Source organism: Schistocerca piceifrons, chromosome 8 (genome assembly GCF_021461385.2).
Source record: "Schistocerca piceifrons isolate TAMUIC-IGC-003096 chromosome 8, iqSchPice1.1, whole genome shotgun sequence".
Lineage (NCBI taxonomy): Eukaryota > Metazoa > Arthropoda > Insecta > Orthoptera > Acrididae > Schistocerca > Schistocerca piceifrons.
Window position 1 is genome coordinate 138250915 of NC_060145.1, and position 14675 is coordinate 138265589.

The 14675-nt window shown below is 41.8% G+C and overlaps 1 protein-coding gene across 1 annotated transcript in view; it reads right to left on the reverse strand.

Annotated features, from left to right (window-relative positions):
• The window catches only part of LOC124711595 (cytochrome P450 302a1, mitochondrial), a 214643-nt gene that overhangs the window by 64107 nt on the left and 135861 nt on the right, over positions 1-14675 (reverse strand). The window contains exons 5-7 of the mRNA XM_047241748.1: positions 13257-13461; positions 8153-8321; positions 6439-6687 (exon numbers count right to left, since the gene is read on the reverse strand). Of these exons, the coding sequence (XP_047097704.1) occupies positions 6439-6687; positions 8153-8321; positions 13257-13461 (623 nt within the window). The remainder of the gene's footprint in view (positions 1-6438; positions 6688-8152; positions 8322-13256; positions 13462-14675) is intronic.

Below are 14675 nucleotides of genomic sequence, written 5' to 3' on the forward strand. Positions count from 1 at the left end.
GACAGCTCGTCCAGAGTCACCGTGCAATGCAAAACGATGCGGCAGCCGCCGCTCCACCGCTACCGCAGCCACAACACGCAGTTGCACCACCTTTTCGTCCTTTTGATGCGGCACTGGAAAGCTGGACGGAGTGGTCACGCCAATTTGGATTCCATCTCGCTGCCTACAGAATTCAAGGTAACGAGCGGCAGCCTTTTCTGTTTTCTTGTGTCGCAGTGTCCACCTACCGTGTGATAGTGAAATTGTTTCCCCGACGCGACGTAGGAACTCTGTCCTACGAAGAAATTTTGTGTGCATTAGATGCATATTTCAAAGAATCAGTCAATGTAGTTGCAAAAAGGTATACCTTCTTTCGTACAAAATGTGCAGCCGGTCAAACTAATCGGGAGTGGGTTGCAACTTTGCAAGGCCTTACTAGGGACTTTGCTTTTGAGTGTCAATGTGGACTCCCTTATTCAGATACTATGGTGTGTGATGCAATTGCACAGAACGTTTCTGATGTTCGTATAAGGGAGCAGATTTTGAAACTAGTCAATCCCTCCCTTCAACAAGTGATGGACATATTGAATCGGCAGGACACACTTGACTTTGCTTAGGAATCATTTGAAACTTCACCAGCCATGTGTCATGTTACCCGGCCCGCCGGGCGAGCTGCACGGAACAGTAAACAGCCCTCGTGCCCGTCCGCGAAGCTGCCACCAAGCTCTCCGCCACATGTGTCACGCAAGCAAGCAAATGCAGTGCTAAAATCATGTCCACAGTGTGCTACTAGACATTCGCGTGAGAATTGCCCATCACGCCAAGCTATTTGCTTTTTCTGTAATAAACAAGGACATGTTCAGAGTGTTTGCCAGAAAAAGCTCAGATCGGACACTCACAACCATTCCAGGGCCTTTGCTTCGCGCCAGAATCGGAATCGAACCAAGCATACTCAGGCTCGTGAACCTTCGCCCATGGAAATTCATGTAGTTCATTCCACTCTGCCCAGTGCGACTCTCTCTAACAGTGACTGTGTTCATCCCACAAATAGTGTGCGTCGACATCGCCGGAAATTCCGTAAAGTCGCAAGTGATTCTGTCCCAGAGTCAGTTCACTTTGCACGAGACAGTCGCTCTTGTCGTCAGCAGGACAATAAACTTTTTGTAGATTTGGACATTAACGGCAAAGTGATACCATTCCAGCTCGATACCGGAGCTGCAGTTTCACTGATCAATCACGACACGTACAAACAGCTGGGCACTCCTCCGTTGCGTGCCGCAAATGTTAAGCTCAGTAGTTATTCAGGACAAGCACTCCCTGTGTTAGGACAGTGCAGCTTTCTTGCAACATACAGGAAACAAACAAAACTTGTGCCATTTTACGTCCTTCGTTGTTCTTCTGCAGTGAACTTGTTTGGTTTCGATTTATTTCAGTTGTTTAACTTGTCTATAGTAAATCAGGTCCTATCAGTGAACCAGACTGTGCCTTCAGACAGTGTTTCTCGTCTATGTGAAGAATTTGTAGACATTTTTGCACCGGGCCTCGGTTGCGCTAAGAACTATAAAGCACATTTGGAACTGAAAGTAAACGCGCAACCGAAATTTTTCAGAGCGCGCAATGTTCCCCACGCATTGCGTGATGAGGTCGCAAGAACGTTACACGATTTGGAATCACAAGGTGTAATTGAACGTGTGCAGGCTTCTCTCTGGGCATCACCCTTAGTAATTTTGCCAAAACCTTCCGGAAAATTGAGACTTTGTGTGGACAGCAGTGAATCCCCAACTAGTGATTGCAACTTTTCCTTTACCCCGCCCGGAAGATCTTTTTGACAAACTGTGCCCGGGTAAATATTTTTCGAAGTTGGACCTAGCAGGTGCGTACTTGCAAGTACCGGTGGACGAAGACTCCCAGCGCGTTTTGGTGGTTAACATGCATCTTGGTTTGTACCGATTCAAAAGACTGCCATTCAGGTGTGCATCCGCCCCTGCATTGTTTCAACAATATTTACAAACTGTTTGTGCGTCGATCCCTACTGCAGCAAACTATCTGGACGATATTGTGATCTTCGGAAAGACGGAAGAAGAACATTTCGCCAATCTCAGAACATTATTTAAGGTATTGCGACAAAATGGTCTTCGCTTGCGGAAGGACAAATGTGTGTTTTTTGCTCGTAACTTACCATATCTGGGACATGTACTCAATGCCCAAGGCATACATCCCAGTCCCGAGCACCTCCGTGCCATACAAGACTTGCCTTCGCCGCAGAATTTGAAGCAGCTACAGAGTGTGCTGGGAAAAATAAATTATTAGCATCGCTATGTGCACCACGCCTCTTCCATTTCAGCTCCGCTTCATCGCTTACGCCGTAAAGGTGTTCCGTTCGTCTGGACGATGGAGTGCGAACGCGGCTTTCGCCAGTTGAAATCGGCGTTGCTTTCCAATACTTGCCTTATGCCGTTCGATCCCCAGAAACCCCTTTTGTTGATGGTGGATGCATCGGATTTCGAGATCAGTGCTGTGCTTGCGCACAAAGATGGTTCGCACGATCGCCCTATTGCCTTTGCGTCCAAATTGCTCTCGTGTGCACAAAGAAATTATTCACAGATCGAGAAAGAAGCATTGGCTCTCGTATTTGGTGTTACTAAGTTTCATGATTTCTTGTATGATCGTCACTTTACCATCATCACAGACCACAAACCTTTGACATCGCTTTTTCATCCGACCAAGCCTGTACCTCCACGTACAACGCAGAAATTCATTCGCTGGTCTATTTTCCTCTCGCAGTACCGCTACGATATCTTGTATTGGTCCACTGCTAAGCATGGAAACGCCGATGCGTTGTCCTGTTTGCCTGTTGCTGAGGATAGAGCATTCGATTCCTCCGAACTTGCTTGCTTGTTCATTGATTCGGAAACCGATGACGTGGTCGAATCGTTTCCGATTGATTTTCGTCATGTAGCTACAGCCGCAGCTGCCGACCCTGTCCTTGTTACCGTTCTGCGTTTCGTTGCTACGCAGTGGCCCTTGTCAACGTCACGGATCGAGGATCCATTGGTTCACTGATTTTTTGCCCATAAGCAGAGATTTTTTGTTCGACGTGGTGTTTTGCTGTTGCGTTCTGATAATGATCAGTCCAGGGTCGTGGTCCCACGTTCGTTACACTCCTCTGTATTACGGCTTCTCCACCAAGGACATTGGAGTATAGTGAGAATGAAACAACTTGCTCGTCAGCTATACTTGGTTCGGAATCGATGCTGCAAATACGCATATGTGCTCTTCTTGCATGCCGTGTGCCGAACAACAATCCACACCACTGCGGAAATTCTTTGCATGGCCAAAAGCCACTTCCCCTTGGCAACGCATACACATCGATTTTGCTGGTCCATTCTGGAATGCTCTATGGTTGGTTGTGGTAGATTCGTTCAGTAATTTCCCTTTTGTTGTCCGGACGTCTTCCACGGTGTCATCTGCCACCATCCAAGCGTTATCTGCTATCTTTTGCATTGAAGGTCTTCCGCAGACTATTGCTTCCAACAATGGCCCGCAATTCATGTCCGCAGAATTTCAGTCATTCTGCAAGGCCAATGGTATTCAACATCTGACGTCCGCACCGTTTTCGCCACAGTCAAACGGTGCTGTGGAACGATTGGTCAGGACTTTCAAGTCACAGATGTTGAAGTTAAAAGAGTCGCATTCTCGGGAGGACGCGTTATTGCTCTTTTTGTCCTCGTATCGCTCTCAGCCTTGCGATGGTCGCTCGCCGGCTGAGTTGCTTCACGGTCGCCCTCATCGAACCTTGATGTCTTTGCTACATCTGCCGCATCAGGTTCCTGTGCAGCGGCAGACACCTGCTTTTGCCCCAGGTGACATTGTATACTATCGCAACTTTCGAGGTTCACGGCGTTGGATCGCAGGGCGCATTCTTCGCTGCCTCGGCCGCGCTATGTATCTGGTTTTGGGGGCCTCTGGTGAGGTGCATCGGCATCTCAATCAGCTGCGCTTCTGTCGTCGCACGGGATCTGCCACTCCCCGTCTGCTTTCAGCGACGGTGCCGTCCAGTCAGCGCCCTGGGGACCCATCTACTGGTTCGCCTCAGCCCCAGGTGTTACCGACACTGCCTTCCATTTTGCCCATTGGCAACGCGCCGCTGCCGCCGCCGATCGCTTCCCGTGGCCAGCTGTCCTCTGCCATGGAGCTCTTGCCCGCTCCGGACCACATGGCGTCTTTGCCCGTCGAGTGCCCCGCCCCGATGGAGGTCAACTCTTCGGCTCCTCCTGTCTCTCTACAGGCGCATACACCGCATGTTGGCGTGCACCCTGGACTAGGTTTTCAGGCGTTTCCTAGCTCCCCTCGGACCGAATGGCAGGGTGCGGGTGGCACAGCCTCGCCTGTTGTTAGGCTCCCCACTTCGTCGCATACATCAACATGGGGTCCTCCCCACGGCGGGCGGAAGCCTTCTAACACAGCCATTCACCGATTTGTGGGGGAGGAATGTGGTGTCACCGCCAGACACCACACTTGCTAGGTGGTAGGCTTTAAATTGGCCGCGGTCCGCTAGTATACGTCGGTCCCACGTGTCGCCACTATCAGTGATTGCAGACCGAGCGCCGCCACACGGCAGGTCTAGAGAGACTTCCTAGCACTCGTCCCAGTTGTACAGCCGACTTTGCTAGCGATGGTTCACTGACAAATTACGCTCTCATTTGCCGAGACGATAGTTAGCATAGCCTTCAGCTACGTCATTTGCTACGACCTAGCAAGGCGCCATTATCATTTGCTATTTATCTTGTGATGCACGTACTGTCAGACCGATGTTCACCAATTATGGATTAAAGTTAAGTATTCCAGAAGCTCCATACTTTATTTACTAGACTCAACTCCTTTAACTGTTCCAGACCTCAATTGAAATCCTTGGTAAAGAAATTTTTAACAGTATAGTTAAAAAACTGTCTCAGTCAGTCCTTTAATTATTCAGTGATTTGTTATGGCACAAGGGATATTTCAGGTGATTAACAAGTTTTTGTGTAATAAGGTGTGATGACACTTTTGATCCTCACTAAAGTTTTTAGGGGTTCTATAAAACTCATTATGTATGTGGAGCAGACATAGCTGCACTCATTTGTGATGTTCCTGTTAAATTGCAACTAGCTACACTGATGAACAAAAACATTATGATCGCTACCCACCATGAGCTTGAATGCTTCCTGGTGGTGTTACGGGCATTTGACACAGTAAGGAAAGAATGTAAGCAGAAGAGAGATGAATGGGCAATCATTATAGCAAAGATATAGGCTGCAAATGCAAAAATCCACTGTTATAAGTAGTTTTGACAAAGGTCACATTGTTATGCCCCTGAGGCTGGAAACGAGAATCTCTAAGATGGCGAAGCTGGTCACCTGTCATAAGAATCTACAGAAAATGGTTGAAGGATGATAAAATAACAAGTAGGCCATATGGTATTGGATGACCATGTTTCATCACAAAATGTAGATGTCAGAGAATCCTGAAGCATTATGTGGACAGACCCACATAATTTTATGTACAAATGTAACATCACAAAAAATGATGGATAGCACAAAAATGTATACTAATCTATTTTTTTACTGTAAATAACTTCATATCTAAATAACTTATGTACACTAATTTTGTGAACCACAGTTATAATTTCATAAATAACATTTCAAAGATATAGCAGCAGTCAGCCTGTGGCTGATTGCAATCAATTATAATACTTGTTTTTTCACTTGTACTTGACATATGGAAGTTTTAGTCTGGCTGTGAGTCATGCATGGTTAGCCAAATGATAAGGTGACTGGTTGCTATAAGCAGAAAATCCGGGTTTGAGTCAAGGTCAGGCACAAATTTTCGTTGTCGTCATTCCATTCTACAGCTGATGATAGTCCTTACTTGCAGTTGCAAATTCATTTGATGTGTTTTGCAATGGCTGTGGTCACTGCAGCATCTATTCTTTTGGACATGCATGCATGTCCGGAACTCTGCATCATAATCAGAATAACACAGGCACAGCAATATTGCATTTATCTACCAATATCAGACAAGCGACTTTCAAGTATAATGGGCTGTACAGGAAAGTACATAATGGTAGAGAAGTCACACATGAACTAGTAAGAGTGAATTATGCCTGTCAGTATTACATAAATGCAGAGAAGCATGTTGCCTCTAGCCCAGAAACGGATTAGGCATAGCACTGATGGGACTGTGAATGCAACAAGTAGCAATTGAAACTAACAGACTCTTCAAAAGCTGAGAGTAATATTTACCAAAAGCTGCTTCATGCAGACAGAATGTGAACTACATAAACTGATTCTGTTGCTTATATTTATTCCAGTTGTGTATCACTGGCTAAAATAGAACAGTTTTTTTGTTCAGCTGCAAACATAGACCTCATGTATAAATGTAATTACAAAATTAGATGAGAGCCATAATTAACAAACATACCCCTGCTGGTACATGGTATCCAGAAAGAACAGCATCATGTGCCAGTATCCTCCCAATTCCCACAGAAATTGGATTGAGACGAAATGTCTCCTTTAAGGCAGCCTTTGTATAGGATGCCTGATTAAGCACTTGTGAAGTCACAGGAGTACTCTTTTCTGGAAGAAGTTTCAGTGCCTCTTGATGCATGAGCTTCTGGCTTTCTGGGTTCATAGCTAGATGGTACAGGGCAAATGATGATGAATAAGATGTCTGTAAGAAAAAGAAATTTTGTATTAAGAAATTCTCATCGTTCCTTAACAGAATTTACATAGTTAAAGGCATCTGTCTGCCTCCACTTCTTGTCATTATATCGGATTTGTAAGTAATGTGTTCTTATCAGTGTTACTCTCAAATAAAGATGCAGTTCTGCAACATCCCCTTAGTTTAATAGCACGAGTCAATTTCTTCTTGATATGTTATTTAGTTTGTTCTCTAGCCTTCAGTACACAAAAAATAAGTGCTAAAATAATTACTGAGATCTCTAAATAGGCTTTTACTAAGTAATATCAAATGTCCATGATGGGAAGAGGGGAGGGATCAGGGGGAGGGGGGGGGGGCAGATAAGAAGCACAGAGATTATTTGAAATCCACCACCCTGACATCTTCAAGAAAAGTAAAGAGAGTAAGTAAGCGAAAGCTGAAGATTTTTTTTCTTTGTGCACAGGGGGGAGGGGGGGTCAGAGAGAGTAGGGGGGAGGAGAGAAGGAGGATGTCATGCAATAGTGGAAGAAAAAGAGGCCACAATATACAATGCAATGTGGAATTGACAATAGACAAAAGATAAAATACTGGAAAAATTGGCAGAAACAGTCTTGAAACCAACAAGTACATCTATTTACTACACACACAAATAACTTTGCACTTTTATAATGGATGCTGGGAACTTAAGCATGGCTAGCACATGGGCTGCTGTAGTAATGGTGAGGATGGGAGGGTGGAGGGAGGGGGGGGGGGGCAGAGAGAAGGCGCGGGTGATAGCCCCATGTCCTCCTCACAGGGCAGGCAGCACACTGGAATCAATATTGCAGTCGCAATTCCTATGGCAATGCTAAATTGCTACAGCACACGGTATTGTTTCCTAACTTAGGTTGGCAGTAAGTCAAAGCTACACCAATTGCCCCACTCCCAGTAACATGGCAAATTATTTTGTGAATACAGTGGAGCATCGAACATGATCATTGACTATCTAATTAATATGATGAGCTACTCACCAAGCCTTGACATGAGAGCACACAGATAAAGAAATTAATAGTTGCAAAATTTCAGAGCCAATGGCTCTTTCTTCTGGCAGAAGGGTTGAAGGGGATGGAAGAGGGCTTAAGGAAAAGCAACCGTGGGGTTCTGGGCAACTTTTCTGAATGCTATCACTTTTCCTAGCCTCATCAGCAGTTTTCCTTAACCTCTCCTCTCACATCCCTTCAACCCTTCTGCCAGAAGAAGGAGCCACTGGCTCTGAAAGCCTGCAAACTTTAATGTCTTTATGTGTGTGTTTCCCTGCTGCTGCCTGGGTATTAGATTTTTTATCCATCCAATTACATCATATTTTCAAAAACTGATTATTCTCATTGATTATTAACAGAATAATGTTATTCTGATCTTATTACCAAAGTATGATTTACACTTTCAATAGATTTTTGTACAATATCACAAATTCTTTGTTTCCAACAGTGCTTACTGTGTCCATTCCAGCTAAAATCATGTCAACTGCCATCCCTACAATATCCTTATGGCTTAAATCAGGTGATAAGAGATACTGTTCTAGAAGAGACGCCTGATGTCCATCATTTCGCTTCCATCCTTTTTCCATAGCTGTAGCTTTCTGTGATACCAGCTCCAATGCAACACTGAAATAAAACACCACATTTAGAAAATCAAAAAGAAGCATTTCCTCTTTTAGTGCAACTTTTTTAGCTCCTCATCACAAGCAAAATTTACCTCATTTACACAGTAGCTTTTGAAGGAGGTACAGCACACACATTTCAGATTTCCAGAATGATGTGGCCACAGTGGAGATATACTATGTTGTCAAAAGTCTCTAGACAAGAGCACTTCAGAGAGAACTTGCAGAATTTAGTGAATAAGTTTTCTGATCACACAGTTGTAATGGGGGTGACTTCAGCTTCCCAGTTGTAGACTGGGATGGTCATGCTATCAAAACTGGTGCCAGAGCCAGGGACTGTGTGAGATTATTCTGAATGTCTTGTCCAAAAATACTTTGAGCAGATAGAGAATCAACTCACGAAGGTAAAGTCTCAGACCTCTTAGTAACAAACAGATCTGAACATCTCAAATTAGTTAAAGCGGAGGAGAGTATCAGCAATCATAAGGCTGTGATAGCATCTATGACTATGGTCATTACAAGGAATGTTATGAAAGGCAGGAAAAGGTTTTTGCTTAGCAAGACTTATGGGATATAAATTGCAGTGTTTGAGTACTCTACATCAAATATTTGGTGCTCAGGATGAAGGTGTGGAGTACAAATGGAAAAAATTTTGAAAGCATTGTTCATCAAGATGCCTTAGACAAGTATGTTCTGAGCAAGGTCTTAAGGGATGGGAAAGACCCGCTGTCATGTAATGGTCTTGTTAGAAAACTGCTACATACACAAAGACACCTTTCTCATGGATTGAAGAGAAGCCAAAATCTAGCTGACAAACAAAGGCTGAACAAAGCGAAAATGAGCATAAGGAGAGCAATGAGATAAGTTTTCAATGACTTTGAAAGCAAAATTTTGTCAACTGATCTGAGAAAAGAACCCAAAGATGTTTTGGTCTTACACAAGATCAGTAAGCAGTTCACAATCCCCTATTCATTCACTCAGTGTCCATACTCAAATTGAAATGGAAGATGACAAAGATAAATACTAAATTCAGTCTTCTGAAATTGTTTCAGTGTGGAAGATCATAACACAGTCCCTCCTTTCCACCACTGTACCAATGCTTAAATGGCAGATATTGAGATAATCAATCATGGAATAGAAAAGCAACTGCAATCTGTTAGCAATGGAAAGGCAGCAGGACCAGATGAGATATCTTTAATATTCTACAAAGATTATGCAAAAGAACTTGCTCCCCTTCTAGCAGCAGTTTATCATAAATTTCTGGAGCAACAAAGGATACCAAACGACTGGAAAAAGTGTAGATCATTCCCATTTTCAAGAAGCATCGTAGGGCAGATGCACATAATTGTAGGCCCATATCATTGATGTTAATATGGAACACATTTTGTGCTCACGTATTGTGATGTTTTTGTGGAATGAAAATCTCCTGTATAAAAATCAACAGGATTCCACAAACACAGAGGTATTGTGAACTCAGCTCATTTTGTTCCTCTACAATATCCACAACACTGCAGACATCAGCATTCATGTTTATGCCATTTTATAGACTTCAGGAAGGCATTCGACACTGTCCCACAATGCTGCTAAGTGAAATAAAAAAAGAGCTTACTGGGTATTGGACCAGATTTGTGACGGGGTTCAAGACTTTTTTGCAGACAGAACTCAACCCATCACTCTTAATGGAACAAAACTGGCAGATGTAAAGGTAATTCTGGGAGTACCTCAGGGGAGTGAGAGGGGATCTTCCTGTTTACAATGGATATAAATGGTCCAGTAGATTGCATCAGAAGCTCTTTAAGGTTGTCCACAGATGGTGCAGTTGGATATAAGAAGGTAGCAATGCCAGTTTGCTGAAGGACCTACAGAGGATTGATAAATGGAGCAGGGACTGGCAGATGATCCTGGATATAAATAAATGTAACTAATGTGCTTACATGAGAAAAGAAATCTGCTACTGTACAACTACGCCACTAATGACAAATTGCTGGAAACCGTAACTACCATACAATATCTGAAGTATCTATACAGAGTGATCTCAAGTGAAATGCCCACAAACAGTAGGAAAAGCAGATGGTAGACTGTGATTTATATGAAGAATATTAAGAAAATCTAATTTATCTACTAAAAAATGGCTTACAAGGCACTTGTTTGTCCGACCGATTCTCCAGTACTGTTCAGCTATCTATCATCCTTACCACGTAGCATGTATAGAAGAGCTAGAGAAGATCTAACAAAGAGTGGTTCCATTCAGCAGGGGATCATTTAGTCTGCAAAAGAGCATTACAGAGACGCTCAATAAGCTCCAGTGGCAGACACTGCAAGAGAGGCACTGTGCATCACAGAGAGGTTTATTATTGAAATTTTGAGAGGGTACATTCCTGAAAGAGTTGAACAGCATATTACTGTCTCCTACATATGGCTTGAAATTTGACCATAATGTTAAAATTCAAGAAATTAGAGATAAAACAGAAGCTTAACCCCAATCATTTTTCCCATACACCATTCACGAATGGAGCAAGGAAGGAGGGATAAGTTAATAGTACCAAAAGTACCCTCCACCACACGCCATCTGGTGGCTTGCATGGTGTTTATGTGGCTGTAGCTTACAGCCAATTTATAATTTTAATTCCAAATATTCTGAGAAATTGTAAAAGAAGTAGCTAATGAGATATTCTTTTAATTTGTTTTTGAATATCTAGAGATTTTCAATTTCCTGCCTGATGTCTGCTGGCAACCTGCTATACATTTACACAACTGGACATAAAAGTCCTCTCTGAACCCTACATAGGGATGCACAGCACACAGAAATTACATTTTCTTCTAGTATTGTGGCTGTGGATTGTAGAATAAATCCTAAATGCACATTAGTTGTTCGTAACAAATACTACTCAGGAGAATGTGTGTTGGCACGACATAGGTATTTCAGCAATCATTGATCCCACACTCCATACATCATGAATGGAATGGGAGGAATCTATGCACTTCACATCAGTTTTGAGTGTGTAGATGTGAATGCAGATGTAACTGTAACAGTCCCCAGCTTCCTCAAGAGGACTCTGCAATTTGGTTATCAATGTAACACAATATTCTCATTGTATGCTTCTGTAGAATAAATACTTTTTAGGCTTAGCTCCATTTCACCATAGCAGTGGTGAGTGAAACTATACTAGCAATCTTACCTGTAGGAAAATTTGGTGAGACTTCTAATCACAAAGCATGCCAAACTGAGCTTTTCAGTTAAATGCCTACTGATCTCTGCTTCTGGTGGCTGTAAGTGAACTTTTTATTCAGTGAACTTTTTATTCCTATGTTAATACTCTGTCCATGCAAAAGGAATGCCTTTAACATCACATGATTTTAGTAACCACAGCAGAATTTTATGGTCTATGTAATCAAACAAATTCTTCTTTAGTTCTACCATAACTGAGTGTGTGTGTGTGTGTGTGTGTGTGTGTGTGTGTGTGTGTGTGTTTTTGTGTGTGTGTGTACTGTTGACAAAGGCCAATGGCCGAAAGCTTTAATTATGAAATTCTTTTTGTTGTACCTATCTACGAATCAGCATCTCCACTATATGGTGGGTGGCAACTTTCCTCCTCATAATAATAAAAACAATGTTTTTTGAAAAATTGTGATTTGCACAACAGCTATAAGTCACTTTATTGTGAAAATCACTTGGTAGTTTTCACATAATAGTTTGGAAATGTGTATACACACATAGTGCAGTAAGCTATGAAGGACTATGAGAAAGGAAAACTTACTTATTAAGCTATGACACTGTGTCTAAAATAGACATATGTAGGATATAAAATCTTGTCCAAACAGTTAAAATCATTCACCATATAGAACATTCAATGTTTAGAAGACTAAAATTAAAATCATTTGAAATGCTACTGAATAGTAGACATACATATCTATATGGCTACTTAAATGAAACAAAGAGTTTTCACTCTGATTTTGAAGGCAGAAAATAGAACTATGAGCCTAATTTAGCAGTTACTTTCAATAGTAGATGTACTATGTCATATTATGGAGAACCTACTCATTATTCTCTTTAATGAATAGGATAACTTGATAATTATCAGTTACATCTTCACCTTCAGCAATAAGATTGTATTATCCTATTTAATTCCACCTTAAATTCCTAGTTGCAAATGTCTGAAAATAGATGTAATAATGCTGCACTTATCTGAGAACTAATACTAAAGAGGTAGCAGAACTGGACTATTCATTTGATGCCTCAAAATTTCACTATTTCTTGTCTTTTAAAAAGTTCAAGGGTTCTTATCATTTTGGGAGTATTATTAAGTGTTGAACTTTGTTTGTGGAAGAGGAATGTTCTGCTGTTTTAAGTTTATTATGCAGCTGGATTTCCCAGGAGAGAGCATGGTGTAAGTGCTGTGGTGCTGTGGGGTGGCAGTACTATCACAAATGAGGTGCGCCTGCTCCTGCTCCTTTCCACAGTTGACCAAAGTCCTTTCAAGGACGCAAACTGTCTCATTGTTATCAGGGAGGAAGAGACTAGGCAGAAAACTCTCAACTGATTCCTTATCTATCATATCCCAAGATGTTATTTTCACTTCAATGGTTCATAAAGCAGATGCTTATTATTGTTGAACTCCATTTTCTCTATAGTTTATTAGCAGTTTGGAAGAAAGGGAAGTATTTTTAAGGAAATTAGAATGAATAGGTTATACAAACAAATGTTTAGTAACTACAGTCAATATACTATGTGGGTTTTTCTATAAAGATGAAATCATCTAAAGTCAATAGAAGACTATTCCAGAAGAACACCTTTATTGAAAAACAAGCTTAGCAGGTTTTTACCACCTTAATTATTGGTTGTGGCCTATTTTAAGTGGAGTGATAGTCTATTATACACAAAAATGCTATGATTGATAGTATAAGAACATTATGCAGGATAAAACAGTACTTCACTGACCTCTCCATAAAATGATATGCTATCTTGAACTTCTTGTACAGTGGAGTTTCCATGAATTTCCACAGCTGTAATCCATTGTCTAGTTCCACAACACAGCTATTAGTAGTCTCTGCAGCTTTAATCAGTTTTGATGATCGAGATTCATTTTTCAGTCCATCTTCAGTAAGGCTGCCTAAATTAACGTCAAATGCCACTAACCCCACCACTGAGAATGAAATATAATAATTAAGCATTAGAACAAGTGCAACCATGACATTCACATTTGCTGTGATATGTTAGTTAAATGTGTTATAGGTATTTTTTTAGTTTTCTTTTACACATATAATCCTGTAGGGCCAAACTGAGAAGCAAATCTCCCTGTCATGGAATGTGTCAGAACATGAATTTATAACACAAAGGTAATAATAAATAAAATAAAATGAAATAAAATGTTTATGAACCCTAAAAAGACTACAAGTTATAAGTTTATATGTACATGATCAACAATCTAACACAGGAATTAGATCAATTTTTCAAGGAACTCTGTATAAACATGTAATGAAATTTGCATACAAGTAATATGGAACAGTGAGACCAATGTAATCTCTCTCTCTCTCTCTCTCTCTCTCTCTCTCTCTCTCTCTCTCTGGGTTTCAAAATTGATAAAAATGCACCAATGACATTGCATCAGAAGTATAGGAATTACAAGATAAAATTTTTTTCATATCTCACATGGTAGCATATAAGTTTTATGTTGTTTCTCGTACAATGAAGAGCCAAAGAAACTGGTACACCTGCCTAATATCAGGTAGAGCCTCCCCAAGTATGCAGAAGTGTCGCAGCACTATGTGGCATGGTCTTGACTAATGTCTGAAGTAGTGTTAGATGGCATTGATACCGTGAATCCTGCAGTGCTGTCCAAAAATCCATAAGAGTACGAGGGGGTGGAGATCTCTTCCGAACAGCACATTGCAAGGCATCCCTGATATGCTCAATAATGTTCATCTCTGGAGAGTCTGATGGCCAGCGGAAGTGTTTAAACTCAGAAGAGTGTTAATGGAGCCACTCTGTAGCAATTCTGGGTGTGTGGGGCATCCCATTGTCCTGCTGGATTGCCCAAGTCCATCGGAATGCACAATGGAGATGAATGGACGCAAGTGATCAGACAGAATGCTTACATATGTGTCACCTGTCAGAGTCGTATCTACATGTATCAGTAGTCCCATATCACTCAGCCTCCACCAGCTTGAGCAGCCCCTGCTGACATGCAGGGTCCATGGATTCATGATGTTGTCTCCACAACTTTACACTTCCATCCGCTCAATTTGAAACAAGACTCGTCTGACCAGGCAACATGTTTCCAGTCATCAACAGTTTAATATTGGTACTGACAGGACCAGGCAAGGCATAAAGCTTTGTGTTGTGCAGTCATCAATGGTA